Source organism: Meles meles, chromosome 7 (genome assembly GCF_922984935.1).
Source record: "Meles meles chromosome 7, mMelMel3.1 paternal haplotype, whole genome shotgun sequence".
Lineage (NCBI taxonomy): Eukaryota > Metazoa > Chordata > Mammalia > Carnivora > Mustelidae > Meles > Meles meles.
The window spans coordinates 88,253,249-88,273,367 of NC_060072.1; the positions used below are offsets into that span (position 1 = coordinate 88,253,249).

General features: G+C 38.9%; 1 protein-coding gene across 3 annotated transcripts in view; it reads left to right on the forward strand.

Moving 5' to 3' along the window:
- Nucleotides 1-20,119, forward strand: part of DIP2B (disco interacting protein 2 homolog B) — a 228,134-nt gene that overhangs the window by 167,365 nt on the left and 40,650 nt on the right. For 2 of the 3 annotated variants that reach the window (XM_046011907.1, XM_046011909.1), the window contains 12 exons: nt 1,165-1,362; nt 3,537-3,628; nt 5,355-5,465; nt 6,800-6,923; nt 7,540-7,649; nt 10,373-10,475; nt 11,611-11,675; nt 13,840-13,933; nt 14,419-14,538; nt 15,943-16,057; nt 16,618-16,757; nt 17,863-17,999. In XM_046011907.1, the coding sequence (XP_045867863.1) occupies nt 1,165-1,362; nt 3,537-3,628; nt 5,355-5,465; nt 6,800-6,923; nt 7,540-7,649; nt 10,373-10,475; nt 11,611-11,675; nt 13,840-13,933; nt 14,419-14,538; nt 15,943-16,057; nt 16,618-16,757; nt 17,863-17,999 (1,409 nt within the window). The remainder of the gene's footprint in view (nt 1-1,164; nt 1,363-3,536; nt 3,629-5,354; nt 5,466-6,799; nt 6,924-7,539; nt 7,650-10,372; nt 10,476-11,610; nt 11,676-13,839; nt 13,934-14,418; nt 14,539-15,942; nt 16,058-16,617; nt 16,758-17,862; nt 18,000-20,119) is intronic. The other variant, XM_046011908.1, reaches the window with a different exon arrangement.

A 20,119-nucleotide genomic window follows, 5' to 3' on the forward strand; every position in this document is an offset into this window, starting at 1 on the left:
TAGTAAATAACTTGACTTTGTTCCATGTGTAAATTATCTTTAAAAAAGTAGAATTTTTTTGCTTTTTATTATTTGAATAATATTTGTTCATTAGAAAAATTGGGAGGACTTTTATTTATACGAAAAAATATGAAATACTGTTCACCTCCAGTTTCTGGAATGACCATGTTAATAATCTAGCACTTTCATTCCCCCAAACTCAGTTCGGTTAACATCGATTGAACTACCATTATGTAATAGGTACTATAGGCAATAAGAAGACAAAGAACCGAGCCTTCTTTCAAGAAGGTATCAGGCTTAAGGGGAGAAAAGATTACACAGGAAAAGAAACCTTTGAGGATCCTGAGTGCTTTCAAATGGGTAGACTACCACACAGTGGGGGAGCACTAAGGAAGGAATGAATGGGGATGGCTGCCCAGGGAACATGCTGTTTGAGCTGCATCCTGACAAGGATGAGTGCAAATGTACCCAGAGCAAAGGGATTGGCCAGATAAGATGTGTACAAAGGTTCAGAGACCTGGAACACTGTCATCCATGCTCATTAGTCTGTTTGAGTTTAATAATAACCCAGTGATCCCGTCTCGGCCTTTTGGCTAAGATCAAGTGTAATAATGACCCTATTATCTAAGTGTTACTATCCCCATTTTACAGATGAGGAAAAATGAGGCTCAAGTGACTCAAGTTGCCTGAGGTCACACTGGTAAAACATTAATGTAAATTTGGGTTTTCTGACTCAAAGCTTAATGCTTTTTCATTAAATATAATCCAGTGCAGTGGAACCTGGCTCTCTAACATCAGACACTTTTGGATTAGAAGGATTTAAAGATTTAAAAACCAGTTGAGTAAAATTATAAAATGGCTAAAAAGGAATGTATGCTCTGTGCTTTTCTGTATGTTCAGTGATTTGCTTTGTTAGAGTCCAGATTTGTTTATTACATAAAATATATTAAATGTGATTTCACTATTATGTGGGAAGGTGAATGCAGCCCCAGTTTGTAGATTGCCATTTCTAGCAATATAATTTCTTTCCTCAGAGTTTAAACCAAGTAAAGATGAAAAGAGAAATATATTTGAGATTAGAGACCTAAGTTGTGTGAGTTGCTACTTCTTTGTGTATATTTCAGACAATATTTTTATAACCCCTGGGGTTTTTTTTTGGTACAGTACCTCAGCCAGATCCCAACCAGCCTAAGCCTGAGGGACGGCAGATGACCCCTGTCAAGGGGGAGCCATTAGGAGTCATCTGTAACTGGCCTCCTGCTCTTGAGTCGGCCCTGCAGCGCTGGGGCACAACGCAAGCGAAATGCCCTTGTCTGACTGCCCTGGACGTGACGGGGAAACCGGTTTACACCCTCACATACGGTGAGTTTGTAAGAGCCCCAGCTCCCTCTTCTCCTAATAGTTCTGCGGATTATCAGGGGTGGTATTTTCATCTTGATATTTAGTGGTTGCTGGTCATTGTGGTCCAACAGATTTTTTTTTTTAATTATTTTAATAGGATCTTGAGTTCTAAGTAGAGCTGTTGTCAAGTAGAGCTGTTGTCAAATATTCTCATTTGCTAAATATTTGCAAAGCAGCTAATATTTAAAAGAGCAGAAAGAAGAAAGAGGCTTTGTAGATCCACTGATGATTTAATATTTGAAAGGGATTTAGAAAAGACCTTTGGGCAGGATATATGGCAGAATAGTTGTTTGTTTTTGTGTTTAAAGAAACGCCTTAAAAAAAATATTTTATGTATTTAGTTGAGAGAGATAGTGAGAGAGAGCACAAGCTGGGAGAAGAGGAAGAAGCAGGTTCCCTGCTCAGCCCGATGTGGGGCTCCATCCCAGGACCCTGAGATCATGACCTAAGCTGAAGGCAGACACTTAACTGACTGAGCCACCCAGTTGCCCCCCAAAATCCAATAGTTTTATCTAAAAATTTCTTTTTAGATCTTAGCCATTTCATTCTACTCTTGCTAGAACAGGCACAAAATTCTACAGTGAGCAAAGAATTAGGGACACTTGGGTGGCTCATTCTAAGGTTAAGCGTCTGCCTTCGGCTCAGGTTGTGATCCCGGGGTCCTGGGATCCGAGTTCTGCATCCGGCTCCTTACTCAGCGGGGAGCCTGCTTCTGCCTCTGTGTGCTGCTCCCCCGCTTGTACGTGCACGCACTCTCTCTCTCTCTCTGACAAATAAAAAAATATTTAAAACAAACAAACCCCCAAAGAATTGATGTTTTTCCATTTAGTTTTATACCCCAGCTGAAGTTTGATTTTTCTTTTTTAAAGAACTTTTAAAAGTAACTTATTTTCTTTTAAAAATTCCTCTAAAATAACTTTATTTTTCAATTTTTAATTTTTTAAAAGATTTTATTTATTTGAGAGAGAGAGAGAGGGAGAGCTCAAGCAGGGGTGGAGGCAGGAGGGGAAGAGGAACAGGGAGAGGAGAAGTAGACTCTCCACTGAGTAGGGATCCCAGGACCCTGACTGAGATGATGAGCTAAGCCGAAGACAGACACAAGCGATTGAGTCACCCAGGTGCCCCTGTTACTCAATTTTTAACAAAAATTGAAGGATGGATTCAACCTGGGCTGTGAGATTTTGTTCTAGTTTATTCAGACATATTCCTTTTTCTCTTCAGAATTGAACCACAATGTCCATAGACCTAGATACAGAATAATTTTAGGAAAAAAAAGTTTTTATTAAAAAAAAAAAAGTTTTTATTTAAAGAACTGGACAGATTGATGTGAGTTTAAAACTCTAGCTGCCCCTCTGAATGAGTTATACGTAAAACTGACATATTTATTCAGCATAACATTGATTCCTTTTTCACTTTCTACATTATCTGAGAATTTCTAAGGGTGTTCAGAGGGAGGGGGAAGGAAGAAGGGAAGATAAACTTTCTTTTCCCCAAAAAGTGGCTTTTAGCATTCATTTCAGAACTTATATATTAATTTCATCCATGTAACCCTTAAAGCAGTTAGCTGACCAAATCTTTACGTGTTTATTTAACATCTATGAATATATCCACGTTTCACCTAATTTCCATATTGTCTTCACTTCCATATTGTTTTCACTAAAGTACGGTGGCATGGAATACTTAATCGTTTGAGTCATACTTTTGCTTTGCAGTTTACCTCAATCTAATGCCATATATGTAAGTGTTTCTTCAGAAGAAGCTTAGAGCAGAGTAGTCTTCTGATTTTCAGCCCTGTTAAAAAAATTGTTGTCCTCTCTTTAAATGTGATCAGCTCACATCAGATTGTTTCTAAAGCTATTCAGATTACTTCACAAAAGATTTTGAAATATTATTTATACCAAAATGAGCCATCTGGTAGTGTTTTCTTTTTGTTTGGAAACAGGACTGGCTTTTGAAACTCAAGTGAATATAAAGCATTTTTTGGTGGGGGCGGGGCTTTGTATGTCGGTGGGTGACGCTTGTCTAATGAGTCATTTGGAAGGGCCACTTTCTAAATGTGCTAATGAACTGAATGCTGCCTCACTGAGGTAGGCCTGTGGTTTGTTTTTTTCTATATGATTCTTTTCTTTTTCCAGGAAAGTTGTGGAGCAGAAGTTTAAAGTTGGCCTACACACTGCTTAATAAACTGGGGACCAAAAATGAACCTGTATTAAAACCTGGAGACAGGGTAATTGGTTTTTTGGTTTTAGGGAGGTGATGGTTCATTGTTTTCTAATATGCACATTCTGGATTTTTAATGCACAACAGCACAATTTATGTAACTCTTAGTCTTAAAAAATGAAAATGGTTTGATTCCAACCCAAGTTAGCTCAGTGCCAGGTGATAATTCTTGTATTCATAGGTTAAAGGAAATTCACATGTCCCTTTCTGTCGCTGCTACTCAGTAAATTCTTGTGCTAACACAAAGAAAGAGGAACCTAACTCTTTCTGGAAATAAATATTTTAATAACCAGACAACAAAAATAGCAATAAAGTTAACTCTGATTTTTTTTTCATTATAAATTACCCCATAAACATTTTTCAAAACATTTTCTGTGTTTTTATATGGAAAGAGAGGGACACCCATGTTCTAAGAAGAAACAAAATGACATCATTTAATTTCTTCTTTAATTGAAGGTGACATTAAGCAAAAATTTTTTCTAACTTTTTGAAGAGTTTTTTCCTATCAATGACTTTTCTAAGAAAATATGATGACTTCTTACCATCAAATGTTACTTTCTATTTGGTATTTGTAGAATGAAGCACCTATACAACAGACTTCTTTTTAGTAAGTAGGTTCATGATATAGAACCTCCTGGACTAGCCTTTTAAAAAAACTTTTGCACTGTGCCAAAGGGCACCTAAAGAGTGGCTTCTACTTAGAACTGTGACACATGAGGGTTCCCTGGTCCTCACTGAACCCTAAGAAGGTAATTTTTGTGTCTTCCTAACACCATGGGCACTTCTGTGCAGGAAGGAAACAGGTTGTCTTAAATGTTTTATGGAATTAACATTTTTAGAACTCTAGAAAGGATTAGTAGCTTCAGGATTAACATTTTGGGAGTGAGTTAAAAAAAATTGGAAGTAAAAAAAAAAGAATTTGAAAGTAAAAGAAGGGGACACAAAAGTCTAGTGACATAATTAATTTTCACATGTTAATCTATAAACATCTAAGCCAAGTAACAAGCTCCCCAGTGATAATGGTTTTGCATTCCTTGAGTAAATTAGGAAGGGCCAGTTATCCCTGTGATGCACTACAGGTGAGATCACAGTTTTGAACATAGTACATGGGTTCCACTATTTATCTTTTGTAGATGAATTAACGTTTTATCTGTGATGGCTTGTGCTAGTATTACTTGCACCCATTACCTATGCCTTCATGCTAGAGTACTTGCGTTGCTGGTTAAGTGAGTAAAGATTAATGCAGTGAACTCATAAAAGAATAAGAAACCTTGTAGTGGCAATCGAGTTATGAGTTCTCTGAGAGTTGTAAGGGCTATTCTCGAATATGCTGGCCTATATAGAGAGACCCATTACATTTATTTTATTGCTTTAGTCCTGTATTAAAGTAAATGCCTTGGGATTCACAAGTAATTAACTTACTACTTAAGGTGAGTTGTTAACTGCTGAGTTGTTAACTGCTCAATCACCAATAGAATTCAGTGAAAAGTTTTTCTTACGATGATGATGAATTGCATTATAGTTTCCAAAACGTGTCTAGTATAATCATGGGGATGATAGAGATCCTTTTAGACATGTGCATCTTTCTCAGTAATGTAATTTAATTTAGGCTATTACATAGTTTTATTGTGTTCATGAGACATGTTATATATAAATGTTTATCTTAGAGAATGACATTAAAAGTGTTAGTCTGGTTTTATTCCTCTGCTATTGAATGTCATTATGCATTATAGGTAGCCCTGGTTTACCCCAACAATGATCCAGTCATGTTTATGGTGGCTTTTTATGGATGTCTCCTGGCAGAAGTGATTCCAGTGCCTATAGAGGTACCTCTTACCAGAAAGGTAACATTGCTAAATTTAAGAGGAATGTAGCCTAATGTGACATGGTGGGCATCTGGTTCTTGGATCGATTGACTCCTTCATGACATTAGAAACAGCATAATCATTTTCCCAAGTACTCAACTTCACTTGCTAAAACCATGAGACTTGTAGACAAATAATAGTTATTATTATTTATTTATAAGTTTCAGGAAAATAGTATTCTTTCAACTAAGTTAGAATTCTTATGGATAAAATTTAAAAATCACTGGGGCATACCTTACTTTTCAACAATTACCATTTATAAAGAGGATCCCTGTTACTTCCTTGAGACTATAGATGACCCACATTTATAACAAGTGAGACCTTTTGTGAAGGAATTTCCTTTAACTATATCATTCAACCTGGGATTTCCCTGAAGTTGGAGGATGATACAGAGACAGGATATTACTACTCTGGGGAATAAGATTTTACTTTACTGACACATTAGCTCATGCAGCATATGTTGCAAATTTTTAAGTTAAACCAAAAAGATTTCTCTGTGAGCTCTCTGACCCTACTTTTCTCCTGCAGTTTATTATTGAGGGATCATGATAAAGACAAATATGGTAGAGACTGTGGATTTACAAGAAAACAGTTATTTTCAGAAAGGAATAAAAAAAAAACAAATTGAAAGCATCCCTGAAACTCTGGTCAATGGGGTACAGTGTCTTTAGTCAGGAAATCATAGGGTTGTTCTTAAATTATTAAGTTGGCTGTGTTTGTGTGGTTTCATAATGATACTGTCAAGGTGATGTTTTAATTGAAATACTTTAGACTATGTCGTTTGTTGTTTTCTCTTATGTGGTCATAAGGCTTATATCTTACCTCCTTTAAAATAATAAGGAGTATATGGATTTTTTGAGTATAACCATCCATTCACTTTCATTATAAATTTGAACATTTGGTTGTCCATTTACATTATTTTCTTCTGACCTGGGTTGCTTTGCTTTTGAATTTGGGGATATGGCGAGGTCAAGACAACTTAACCATGTTCACATCACATCTATTTCACTGGCCTGAAATTAACTTAAAAGGGGAACATTGCTGATTTTTTAATAAAATGGTCACATTGGCTGATAGGATTCATCATTAGCAATGTCAGATTAGTAGAATATTTGATTCGTACTCAGGACGTCATTGTATTGTAGAAATTGTTTAGAAGAACATATTGTCATTGGATTTTGACAATTGCCAGGTGTCAGTGGGGTTCCATGAGTGTTATCACACAAGTGCCAGAGCATTGCTCAGTGTTAGGGCTGGGGCACGGGTGTGCTCACGTTCACTCCCCTACTGTGCTCATTATCTTTCCTCCACAGGATGCTGGAGGGCAGCAGATTGGCTTCTTGCTAGGAAGCTGTGGTATTGCCTTAGCTCTCACCAGTGAAGTTTGTCTAAAGGGGCTGCCAAAAACCCAGAATGGAGAAATTGTACAGTTTAAAGGTTAGTAATATTTATACTTGAATTATCAGTTAAAAATTAAAGCTTATACTTTAATTAGTGTTTTAATTTAATAATAGCTAAGTACCTAACATCTATTTTCTTCTGTAATTCTCACATTCTTATGAAGTAGGTACCATTATTATCCCCATTTTACAGGTGAGGAAACTGAGACACAGAGAGGTTAGGTAACTTGCCCAAAGTCATAGCTAATAAATGACAGAGTGGTGATTTGAACCCAAATCTGTCTGATTCCACAGCCCAAACCCTTAACCTTTATGCTGATGGTTGGAAAAAGCTACCACTCTGTTCATTAAAGCTAAATGCTACAAGTAGACAGAGGAAAGACCACTAACCGCAGTGGACTTCCACTGCCAAATGGACCTCCCAATTGTTGAGGTAATGTCAAGGCCTGAAATTAGCATGTGGAACAATTGTACTTTTGGAAGAAGGTATAATTGTCTGGTGGTGTATCACTAAAAACTAATAAAAATTACAGTCTTTTACTGATTTTATAATGACCTTGATTTGGTCTCTTGATACTTAAAATGACCAATTCAGTGTGAACTCCTTCCCTTATAGCTTAGGCAATTCAATTTTTATTTTGGGTTTGATTTAGGTTGGCCCCGGCTCAAGTGGGTTGTAACAGATTCCAAGTACCTTTCAAAGCCACCGAAAGACTGGCAGCCCCATATCTCTCCTGCTGGTACAGAACCAGCGTACATTGAGGTAAGTCCTGGGACTAGAACATACATTCTGGCTTCCTGTGGCTTCAGTTGCCCTCTTACAAAATTTAAAACTACCCTTTTGCAGTTTTAATTTTAGAAAAGCCTCCTGGTTTGTTAGAGTTTCATCTTCTGGCTTATAAAATCCTTGTAGTGGGCCTTCTAATTGTTTTTAACGTAAATACCCATTCAAGAGAAAGACAGCCAAAATAATAATAATAAAAATAATAATTTGATCCTTGTCATGGAAGAAAGTTACACAAGACCTAGAGATGTACAAGGCTTTAAGAAATGATCAACTGGCAGAGATACTGCTTTGCTTTTGGGGAGGTAAGGGAGTGAGAAGCGAGAGAATGGAGAAGCAAGGAAGGCAAACAGCTGGGCTTAAAAAGAACGAACTTAATAGATGAAAGGTAAAGAACAAGAAGAAACAAACGGCTAGAGGGTTTGGTATTGAAGGTCAGTGTAGGACCTCGAGTGATCGACAACATGCTCTTTGAGGGAGTAAGTTCTCCTGTGTAGCAGGCGCCAGGCTGAGAGCTGCTTCCAACACATGATCTCAGTCAGTCCCCACAAGTACAAGTACCCTGTGCGGTTGGGGCTGTTACCAAATTTGCTTGAGAGACGAGGAGACTAAGACTTAAATGAACTCAAGTTGAAGTACAAAGTCGATATAACTCGAAAATGACAGAGCTGGGACTTCGCACTCCCATCTGTTTCACTTTAAAAGCTGTGCCGTTGATGACTCTGCATCATGCTGGAGGCATGTTAGTAAATGCTCACCACCTGTTGGTGAAATTAACGATAAATCCATGAAAAGAGAAAAGTTGGAGGAAAAAAATCCACTCAGCCTTGAGGCCTGCGGTAATAACTGGCTATAAAAGGGAAGACAGTGGGCAGTAGCTCTGAGAGGTGATGTGTTTGTGTCGGATGGTTTGAAAGATGGAAGAGATTGGAGTATGTTTAAATGACAGACAAGTAAACAGGGAATTAAAATTTAGCCATCAGTTCTCAGTCCATATCGTCTCTCAGTGAGGACATAGTTCATCACGCCAACCTTCTTACCTCTGTTCACTGGCTTCCCAGACCACTCCATCAGTTCTCCTGCTTCACCGACCGCTCCTTTTCAGGCTTCTTTATTGGGTCTTCCAAAAAAGCGAAGGGCACTTCATTTTGAGGCCCCTGCTTGGCTCTCTGACCTCATGTAGACCTACTGCCCTCCACATTTCTGTGCTTTGGCTATTCTGAATTAACTTGCAGTTTTCACTTAGGACCCTCTTATTACCCACAGGATGTTTCTAATAAGTTTAATGTACCCTAGGAGTCACAGGGTACATTAATGAGAAGAGTTTGACAAGAATGAATATGTTGTTAAAAGATGTATCTGGTTTGGTTGGGTTAAGAAGGTAAACAGGGAGTCCAGCTTTTTTACAGTTATCTGGGCAAGCCCAAGCTCAGGGTGATGGGGATAGAGGAAAGAGGGTAGAATTGAGACAGGAAGGAAGTAGAAGAGGCAGGATTTGGGGCCTGACTCTGGAGAGGGAGGAAGCAAGAAAGACTCTCAGGTTTCTGACTTCAGTGACAGGATAGATGATGGCATCCTTTATTAAGAAAATAAAGCAAGAAGAGTTCATGGGCACAGGGTGGGGATGAGGAATACTGTGGTGGATACATTGGGTTTCACAGGACTACAGGTTGTTCAAGGGCAACAATTGACTATATAAGTCTAGGTATCTGGAAGGAGAACTGGGTTGGAGATCGAGAATTGGGAGCCATCAGGCGAGTGGTACCCCAATGGAATGAAGTGAAAAGAGAAAGCAGAACAGAATTTTCAGGAAATGCCAACATTTAAGGGATGGGCAGAGGAAATGGAATGGGGAGAAAGGGGGAGAGATTATGAATAGGAGAGAAGTGTATCACAAAGCCAAGGAAAGAGAGAGTGTCAAGGAGGGAGGTATCAAATGTTACAGAAATGCAGGATAAAATCAACTATGTCATATATCCTTTTGATTTAACAGATAGAAGTTGCTGATCTGGGTAGAAAGTAACTTGGATGAGCATTGAGGTAAAAGGCAAAATGAGAGTTGATTGATTTGTAGAAGCGAATAAGCCATTTCTAGGTCTCCCCCTTCCAGTGTGGGAGCTTCTGACAGACGGGAGCCGCGTCTTCCCCACCTTTCACTCTGCAGCGCCCTGCTTGCTGTGTAGACCCGATGCTTCTGTTAGCACAGCTCTAGTCCCTTGTTTGTTCAGCTTCTTTAGCAGCCACTTCACACTGATGACTAATTAAACTTTTAAGAATTTGTTAAGCTTCGGGGCGCCTGGGTGGCTCAGTGGGTTAAAGCCTCTGCCTTCGGCTCAGGTCATGATCCCAGTGTCCTGGGATCGAGCCCCGCATCGGGCTCCCTGCACCTCAGGGAGTCTGCTTCCTCCTCTCTCTCTGCCTGCTTGTGCTCTCTGTCTCTCAAATAAATAAATAAAATCTTCAAAAAAAAAAAAAAAAGAATTTGTTAAGCTTCATCATTTCTCAGTCCTGTCTTTGCATGATTAGAGTTTGGGGCTCCAGTGTATAGCCTCAGATATTCATATGAAACATATTAAATTCAGCCCATTACCATGGCTTATCTGGATTTCATATTTGAATTCTGGTTTGTCATCTGAAATAACCCGTTTTATTGTGTTTTCTTATGCTGTTGTTTTTTGTGCGTCTTTTTTTTTTTTTTCTAGTACAAAACCAGCAAAGAAGGGAGTGTAATGGGAGTTACAGTGTCCCGCCTTGCAATGCTGTCTCACTGCCAAGCTCTGTCCCAGGCCTGCAATTATTCTGAAGGTCAGACTTCATCCCGTGACTGCCCTCATTGTGAGCCTCAAATATATGTGACCGTGAGCGGAGTGCTCAACGACTCGTTTCCAGTTAATGACCAAATTCAGAGTGAAATGCTCTAAGACATATTCTTGGCTTGCTTTTGCTTTCTTCTTTTTCACAAATATGCTGTAATTTAAAGGAACTAAAATTCTGGGCAAACCAGATATATAAAGCATGATTTCTAGAGTGTAGAAATAGAAAACTAATTAAAACCATGTGTTTACTAGCTGCAGAATGTTGGATATCCCCATCTTCCTGTGTATGTGGAGTTGACATCAGTGGTACATTGGAGTTAGAGTCAAAGAAATCTGACTACCAAAAGGCACAAATTAAAACACAAACTTTAGATATGTTGATCTAGTGTAATGGCTGTTTGCCTTAGAATGTTCTTTATAATATTACCTTTTTAATTTTCCTTTCATATGTTGAAACAAGTGAATACATGTTCATTAAAGAGCAGCATTCTTGTTTGGTAAAATGTATGTATGTATGTATGTATAATGGAAGCAATCAAAATGCCAGAAAATAGGGGTTGATTTAATTATAATGTGCTCAAGTAGTGTGTTATTCCCTGAGGCCTTAAGACTCCTGTTCTTAAATATTAAAGATATAGGGAAATTGTTTCAATATATCATTAAATAGAAACAATTTAGATATATAGCAGCATGCCAATTTTATTATGGTAGGTATCTGTCTAGATAGAAGTATGCTTTATGTGTGTGTGTGCAATATAGATACTATACACACATACCAACTTTTAAATTTTCTCTAGAAAGTAAATTTTTTTACACGTATTTATGAAACTTGAAAAGTTTCTAAAATAATCGTGTGTTCTCTATATAATTAGGAAAAAATATTATCTCTTGGAAGACAGTGCCTACATCATAAGTAATTTCAAACTCATTATCTTTTCTGTGACCAATGTTCAGTCCCCTCACCAGTTTGAGGGGGTCCCTCAAGTAATTAAAAGACTGTGAGAGCTTTTAGTGATTTCTTCAGAAGTATCAAATCAGTTGTTTAATAGAGACAGGTGAGACAGTTTTGCTGATTAACACTAAAGATGATTTTCTTTTGTTTTTCCTTTTTTTTTAAATTTTAGGGGAGACAGTAGTAAATGTTTTGGACTTTAAGAAGGATGCCGGGTTGTGGCATGGCATGTTTGCGGTAAGCTCCTCAGAATTATGGCTTCAGGGGTGCCTGGGTGGCTCAGTGGGTTAAGCCTCTGACTTAGGCTCAGGTCATGATCTCAGGGTCCTGGGATCAAGCCCCACATCGGACTCTCTGTCAAATAAATAAATAAAATCTTAAAAAAAAAAAAAAAAGAATTATGACCTTCAGTGTAAATTGTGCTTATAATTTAGGTCAGTGTGTGTGCTATCTAACCAAAGCATCTCACTGCTTGTTTGAAATTTAAGCTCCCTAGAGATCAGTAATATTTTCTAGAAGGATTTATAATACAAATGGTAACTTTTTTTCAAGGAGAATGTAATTCTGTTTTTTCTTCAGTGTGTGGTTGGGTATACCTTTCACATAACAGTTTGTGGGAGAACTTAGGATCAACATTTTTTAAAACATCAACCATCATAGTCCCACTTTTCTGCAAATGACTATATATTTATTTATGATTAACAAAAGTATGTTTAAGATTTGCCTCTTCTCTTTTCTGAAGAAAGGATTACATAAATGTATTTAGAACGTGGCAGCTGTGCTTAATGACATCTGATCTTTCCGTTGGGCGAAATATATTGGATGACTCAATGCAACAATTAATAGAGTAACAAGGTAGATCAGGCTGCTTCCGTAATAGAGGAACAGGTAACATGCTGTGGGAATTAGGCCAAGGGGAGTTCCTCCCAGCTCTAGCATCACCATTTTCTAGAAGAGTGACAGTTGAGTTGGACTTTGAGAAATGGGTAAGATTTAGCCATTATAGAGATATTTTGGGAGTGGAGGTAGAGAGGGCCATTGAAGTGGGAAAAGCTACCATGTCTATAGCATGCTGAGAGATAAAGGATCTGAGAGTTGCAAAGGACCTTCAAGAGAACATCTCATCTGGCTTCCCTGCGCGTTGCAGGGATCTGACAAAGAGTAGACAGTGAAGCTTGGGGGAAGAGGAGGAGGATCCCCTTTCACCCAGGACACCTGAAAGTAGTAAGAGCCTCTTCCTTGAGTGTATGTACTTTCTAGCTCATTTCTGAAGCCCCTCCCATTTTGTTTTTTTGATCAGAGGTTAGAACACACTTTCAAGGAGTTAGAGGGAATTTTCTCTTTGTAATACAAAGAGCAAGATAGGAACATGTTTAAAGAATTGGTATTAACACCATTTTATCCTTGAAATCCAAAAATTTGTCACCATAGCTAGAAACTGGGGGAGGGAGGTTTACAATGGTATCTTCTTGAGGGGCCACTTAGGTGGTAAATAAAATGGCCTGTCTAAATACCAAGACTTAAGTTATTCTGTGCGCTGGATCTCTTTGGGGACAGGGAGTCCTGGGTATGTGTGTTTTGGGGCACAGGAGAAACACACATTGCATGACCCCGTCAGCTCACTCAGCTGTAAAATGTTCCGCAACATATAATAAGTCTGAGGAGGGCCTCCTCTAAGAACCAGGGAAACTCCGATTTCTTGCTTTGTAATACCCACCTCTTTGTGGTGTGTGATGAGCATGCGGGTGATGAAAGAGCTTTGTGGGTTAGAGGGCGGTTTGGCAGTGTCTGTAGAATTTTTAAAGCACATATCCTATGACCCAGCAGTACTACTTTTCTGTGTCTACTATAGACAAACACTTGCACATGTGCGCCAGGAAGTAAGTATAAACATGTCCCTTGAAAGATTGTCTTGAATAGCAAAAAAGTTGTCAATAACAGGGAAGTGGCCTAAATAATTTGTGATATAGTCATACTGTGGAATAGTATGCAGCAGTTCAAAAAGAATTCTGTCGATCTCTTTGACGTGCATAGATTTAACTCTAAAGCAATTTAAATGAAAAAAAGCAAGCTATCAACATATGATGATATGATGCCTTTTATGTTAAAAATACATTTAATCTTTCTATGGGGACAAATATGTTTGTAAATACATAGAAAAAGGACTGGGGGAATAAATGCCAAATTCATAACCAATTATCTCTGAGGAGGAGAGGAGGGAACCAAGTTTGAGGATAGGTAGCGAAGGAGACTTTAACCTTAGAGTTAATATATCAGATTTTTTTTCCAAAGAGCATGTATTATTTGTATGATTAAAATCATTAATAAAACATCTGTTCAGTTTTAAAATGCTAAGTATGTATTGGGTATTGATTACTTTTTCTCTTTCTTTGCTTTTTAGAATGTAATGAATAAGATGCATACAATTAGCGTACCCTACTCTGTTATGAAGACTTGCCCTCTCTCTTGGGTCCAAAGAGTACATGCCCACAAAGGTAATTATACATAGCATCTGAGCTTTAATTATGTGCCTGTTTGAACTAAGATTTCAGGGATTTTCAAATTGCTCTTCTAGAGACATAATTCTATGCCTTGGTGGCTTGACAGGTTTTAGAATTCAGTCACTCACAAAATCAGGTGTGTTGGCTGTCTCACCTCACTTGATGTCCTTTCTTAAGAGTTGAGATAAATTTGCTTGAATCTGAGCCCCGAATTAGATTCATTGGTGCTTCAGTGTTTAAAGCTGCCTTTGCTGAGCTATGTGGCCGGCCCACAGGTCCCAGTAAACAAAATAACTGTGTCCTGTCAGCTGTTAGTGCTTCAGTGCACCTGGCACCATCTCTTTGAAGCCCTTTATATTTTCTCTAAGTGAGAATCATGATCCCTAAAATAAGTAAAAGTGTTTTTATGGTAGTATATTAAATATATACCAATTTTAGCACGTACGTGTGTGTTAACTTTATCCCTTTTGAATTTATAGCCAAGGTAGCTTTAGTAAAATGTCGAGACTTGCACTGGGCTATGATGGCACATCGGGACCAAAGAGATGTGAGCTTGAGTTCCCTCCGAATGTTAATTGTAACTGACGGAGCTAATCCCTGTGAGTATTTCTAGAGTGTGGGTCTGGGAATATCCTTTCCTTTGGTAGGTTGAGGTTTTTGCCCCCTTTCTATAAGCTTTTCTTTTTTTTAATGCCTGCATGGAAATGTAATTCACATACCGTAAAACTCATCCATTAAAAGTGTACAGTTCAGCGGTGCCTCGGTGGCTCATTGGGTTAAGCCTCTGCCTTGGGCTCAGTTTATGGTCTCAGGGTCTTGGGATCGAGCCCCGCCTCAGGCTCTCTGCTTAGCAGGGAGCCTGCTTCCCCCTCTGTCTCTGCCTGCCTCTCTGCCTGCTTGTGATCTCTCTTTCTCTGTCTCATAAGTAAGTAAAATCTTTAAAAAATAAATAATAAATAAATAAAGTGTACAGTTCAGTGGTTTCAGAATACACACAATTATGTAACTGTCGCCGTGAACTAAGTTCCCATATCCATCAGTACTCCCCATTTCTCCCTCTCTGTCCGCTAGCCCTAGGCAACTGCTCATCTGCCTTCTGTCTCTACGGATTTATCTGCTCTGGACATTTCATATAAATGCAGTCCTACTACATGTGGTCTTTGCGGTTGGCTTCTTTCATGTAGCATGTTTTCAAGATTCATCTGTGTTGTAACATGTGTTCGTGCTTTGTTCCTTTTCATTGCCATATAACATTCCACTGAATAGATACACCACGTCTCCTATAAGCTTTCAAAAACACCCCTTCTTGCTCACTCATTTACATCCTTTTTCTATCATGTGACTCCAAGGAGAGATAAGATAGTGACCTGGTATGACCAGGTGTCAGGACTTTATGTACATTCCTGCTATGAACAAATCAGAGGACTTTGGGAAAGCTTTTAGAGATCTTACCATGTTACCTGCTTTACCCTACAAGCACCAACACTCCAAGTAGAATCAGGTGAAGCATTAGAAAGTGTGTTCTTTGCCATAAATGGATTTCTGTCAGTAGTACAGTGGTATAGTAGTCATCTTGGTATAAATACAGGTGTGGGGTTGTCCTTAATAAGAAACAGACTGGAGAATAGCACACTGAAGAGAATATTAGCACTATACTAGTTAAACTAGTTACTGTGGGAAGAGTTGCTCGCTTCCAAACGAGCTGCCTGTGGGCTGCAGTGCATCTCTGCTATCGATTGGGCCGTTTGGTAGGAGCAGCCCTATCCCAAATTGTGACTTTGAATAGTGTCAGTGACCTATTTTGTGGGCTGGATGGGCATTTATTTGTCCTTGAAATGTATCCACCATCTCACAGGCACAGTGAAATATCCATATGGAATTCATGACATCCAGTGAGAGTTCTCATGAGAAGCAAATGTGTCTGCTCTCCACTCTTCACCAGTTTTCTGCAGTAATGAAAATCACAATTTCAGCTTTCACGTTGATCTGTTCCAATTCCTTAGGGTCTGTGTCATCCTGTGATGCCTTCCTGAGTCTATTCCAAAGCCATGGACTGAAACCCGAGGCCATCTGTCCGTGCGCTACTTCTGCTGAAGCCATGACTGTTGCGATCCGCAGGTATTGTCCAGAATGTCAGTGCCCTTGACGTATGTTACAACTCCGATCAGGTGTGCAGTATTTACCAGCCAGTGACAAGGGGTGCTAATTTTCTGCTTCAGCAGCCTAAAAGTGAAACTGACTTGGTAAAGCAGTTTGAAGCATCTCATTTATTTTTCCCCACTCTTGCCCTAAGGGTAACTGGTAAACTGAAAATTTACTTCAGTTATTCTCATCTCATGTTTGTGAATGAGTTCTTTTTCTGTGCTGTTTTGCTCTTCACACTCCTTCGTTAGCATTTTAGACTACAAATAAGCTATTCTTGATTACAGCTTAAGTATGGGAAGTACGCCCAAGCCAATATATTCTTAATACTGGGTTTAAAATTCACTTCTTCCGCCTGAATGAATGTGGCCTGTGCTTTGTACATGTGATGTTGGTTAATTTGACATGTTTTTGGCAGAGAAAAGAAGGATTTCTTTATGTGTGGTAGCGAGAGGAGATTTGCTTTCTTACATATTTGTACTTTTATCTTGATAATATGTAATTTGACAAATTTGATGAGTTTATTTTGTTTTCAGGCCTGGAGTTCCAGGGGCCCCTTTGCCAGGAAGAGCTATTCTCTCAATGAATGGATTGAGCTATGGGGTAATACGGGTCAATACTGAAGATAAAAATTCAGCACTGACAGTCCAGGATGTGGGCCACGTAATGCCTGGTGGTGAGTTCTCCATAGCGTCTTTTGCTTTTCCATAAAGATTTGTCATTAGAGATAGTAGTAAAGCCTGATAAAATATGAGACCCTCACCCAGGAATACAGAATTCAGCACTGAGTCATTTAAGTTCTCAAAGCCTCTCTTAAGGGTTCAGTGATTCTAATTGTACTTACTTTCCTGCATTATTGTATGATTTAATTGAATGATTTGATACAATTTTTCATATGGAAAGCTTAAGTACGAGTTGCACTAAAGATGTCTGGTTTTCACTGTAATTGCCAAGACATTGGGGCTGGCAGAAAGAACGTACTGCTTCCATGAGTGAGTTTGATTTAGCCTGTTTCTTTGAACTTTGTAGTCATTTTTAATATGTTACTGTCTTGGAGAGCACCTGAGTGGCTCAATCAGTAAGCGTCTGACTCTTGACTTCAGCTCAGGTCATGATCTTGGGGTCATGAGATTCAGCCCCATGTTGGGCTCTGTACTCTGTGCAGAGTCTGTTTGAGATTCTCTCTCTCCCTCTCCCTTTGCCCCTCTCCCTCTCCCTTTCCCCATCTTCCTGCTCACTCACTCAGACACACACACCCTCTCTCTCTCTCTCTCTTTATTTTTTTTTTAAGATTTTATTTATTTATTTGACAGAGAGAGATCACAAGTAGGCAGAGAGGCAGGCAGAGAGAGAGGGGGAAGCAGGGTCCCCGCTGAGCAGAGAACCCGATGTGGGGCTCGATCCCAGGACCCTGAGACCATGACCCGAGCCGAAGGCAGAGGCTTTAAACCACTGAGCCACCCAGGCGCCCCTCTCTCTCTCTCTTTAAATAAATAAGTTAAATCTTTAAAAAAATACATGTTATGGTCTTTGAAAGCTTTGGTCCACATCTGTTGTAGTTTTATTTGCGAATTTTAAAAATTATTTATCACGAGGGCTAAAAGATGGACATTTGAAATATATCTATGTAGTATCAGGTCTATTTTTGACATTCCTGTTTGGTATTCTAATTACTGCCACTCAGTAAATGCAAAGCTTTCCTGGGTTCGCAGGGTTGAAGCTGTTACTTTACAAAGGTTTTCCAGAATCTCTGCCCTTTAACCATATTTTCTACACACTAGGCGTGATGTGCATTGTGAGACCTGATGGACCTCCCCAACTCTGCAGGACAGATGAAATTGGAGAAATCTGTGTGAGCTCCAGAACAGGAGGCATGATGTACTTTGGGCTTGCTGGTGTGACCAAAAATACATTTGAGGTACATGATCTGAGAGTTTTGGGGGAAACTTACTTGATGGGGTCAGGGTATCACAAAGTCAGATGAGCTAACCTGCAGGAGGTAGCCTAATGGAGCAGCTAAGAGAGGGTACTCTGGAGCTAGGCTGCTTGAGTTCAAATCCTAATTCTGCCACTTAATAGCTGACCTCGGGGGAGTTCCTTAACCTCTCTGTGCCTCAATTTCCTTATCTTTAAAATGTGAAAAATCATAGTACCTATCTCACAGGATTGTCCTGGACTAATTGAGTTGATGTTTGAAAAAGGCTTAGAACAGCCCTGGCACGCGGGAAGTACTGTTTATCTGTAAAGTAAAGGAAGAGTAGAGGCCTCACTAAAGTTCATTCTGGTGAATCTGAGTTTTGTATAAAGCCCTTATATTTAACTTTAAGAGTACATTGCCAATGGATTCCTCTCTCCAGAGCAGACTCAGTTAACCTAAGCCTGTGAAGACTGGTATCAACCAGAATACCAGGTTACTAATGAAGAACTCTCCTGTTCCAGGGGCTCACTGCTCCCATTCTTCAGTCTTTCAGTCAGCAAATACTTACTGAGCACCTTCTGGGTGTCTGGCAGTATCTTAGAGGCTTGTGGTATATCAGGAAAACAAAGCTCCTCAGATAGCTCATATTTTAGTAGAACCAGCACATTGTTGTCCCGCAGACAGTTGCGCATGTGAAGACAAATGGTAATGAAAGTTTGCCGGTGAGCCCGGAAATCAGAACAGGTATAATGAATTGCCTGTATTTCATAATTGGGATTAACCTGCCTCAGGGTAGCTTTTTGGAAACAGAAAACTTTCTATGCCCATTTTATGGACCATTATGATTAGATAGGGCTTATTATGTGAGTACTACCAATTTTTGGTTCTTGGAGCTTCCTTTTTCTAGAATTGATTCTCTGTCTCAGTATGCCAGGGCACATCTGTCTACCTACCATTATTGGTACATACCATTACAAGATTATGTAGCAACAGATGTAACTGATGGGACAGTGTTATCTATATGAATGATGTAGTAGCCAGGAAAGGTTAAGAACTCCTGAGCTGACCATCATCTGTGTTTACATAGCATAGTAGAATATAAATTATGAAATGTCTGTTATTACCATCAAGCATCACATCATCATTATTGCTGCTACAATCTTGGCCTGCCTTCAAGAGTTGTGACCAATTCACCTTAATAGGAGTGGAAATTGGTAAATTCTTAACAGGTTTATTGCCATTCTCTTGATTTGCTCTCACAGGTGACTAATTACCTGTGCTGAATGTCTGTACATTTTACTATTTTAAATCTCGCATTACTTCTCTTCTTTTTAAATACTTGGAGTACATAGGCTTCCAATATCTGAATTTTTCATTATTGCATTTTTCTTTTTATAAACAAGATCCTCAGGCAGTGTTTGAAGATACTGATAATATTTTATTACGTTGCCTTTCGTACAAGAGCAGCATGTAGTCAAAATTCTCAGACTTTAATATCAAACTGCTAGGTCCATATTGATGAGGAGATTTTGAAATTTGCAGTATAAATTTAATGATAGTGAAGTGAAATAAAAATCCTAACCAAAAAAAGGAGAAAACTGTTGCCTTGGTTTTGCAAATTAAAGTTTCTAATATTTTTCTTACTGGGTTCTTATATTTAAATCCTGAGTTTTCCAGTGTAGTTAAAATTTCAGTGGGACAGAAGACCTAGTCATGACTAGAAAATAAATAAAGTGTATCTTTAAAAATAAGCTGCTGGAGGGGCGCCTGGGTGGCTCAGTAGGTTCAGCCTCCAACTCTTGGTTTGGGCTCAGGTCAGGATCGCACGGTTGCAGGATTGAGCCCCATGTTGGGCTCTGTGCTTGGTGTAGAGTCTGCTTGAGATTCTCTCTCCCTCTCTCTCTCACTCTCTCTCAAATACAAATAAAATCTTTTTTAAAATAAAAATGAGCTATTGGTGAGAAAAACTTGATTGATGAGAAAAACTTGATTGTTAAGAAAGCTTATTGGTGAGAAAAAGGGCTCATGCCTTTTGTACAAATACACAAATCTATACAGCAGGATTCCGTGAAGCACATTTATAATAGTAAAATTAGATGGCCTGCCTAGTCAGAAAGACT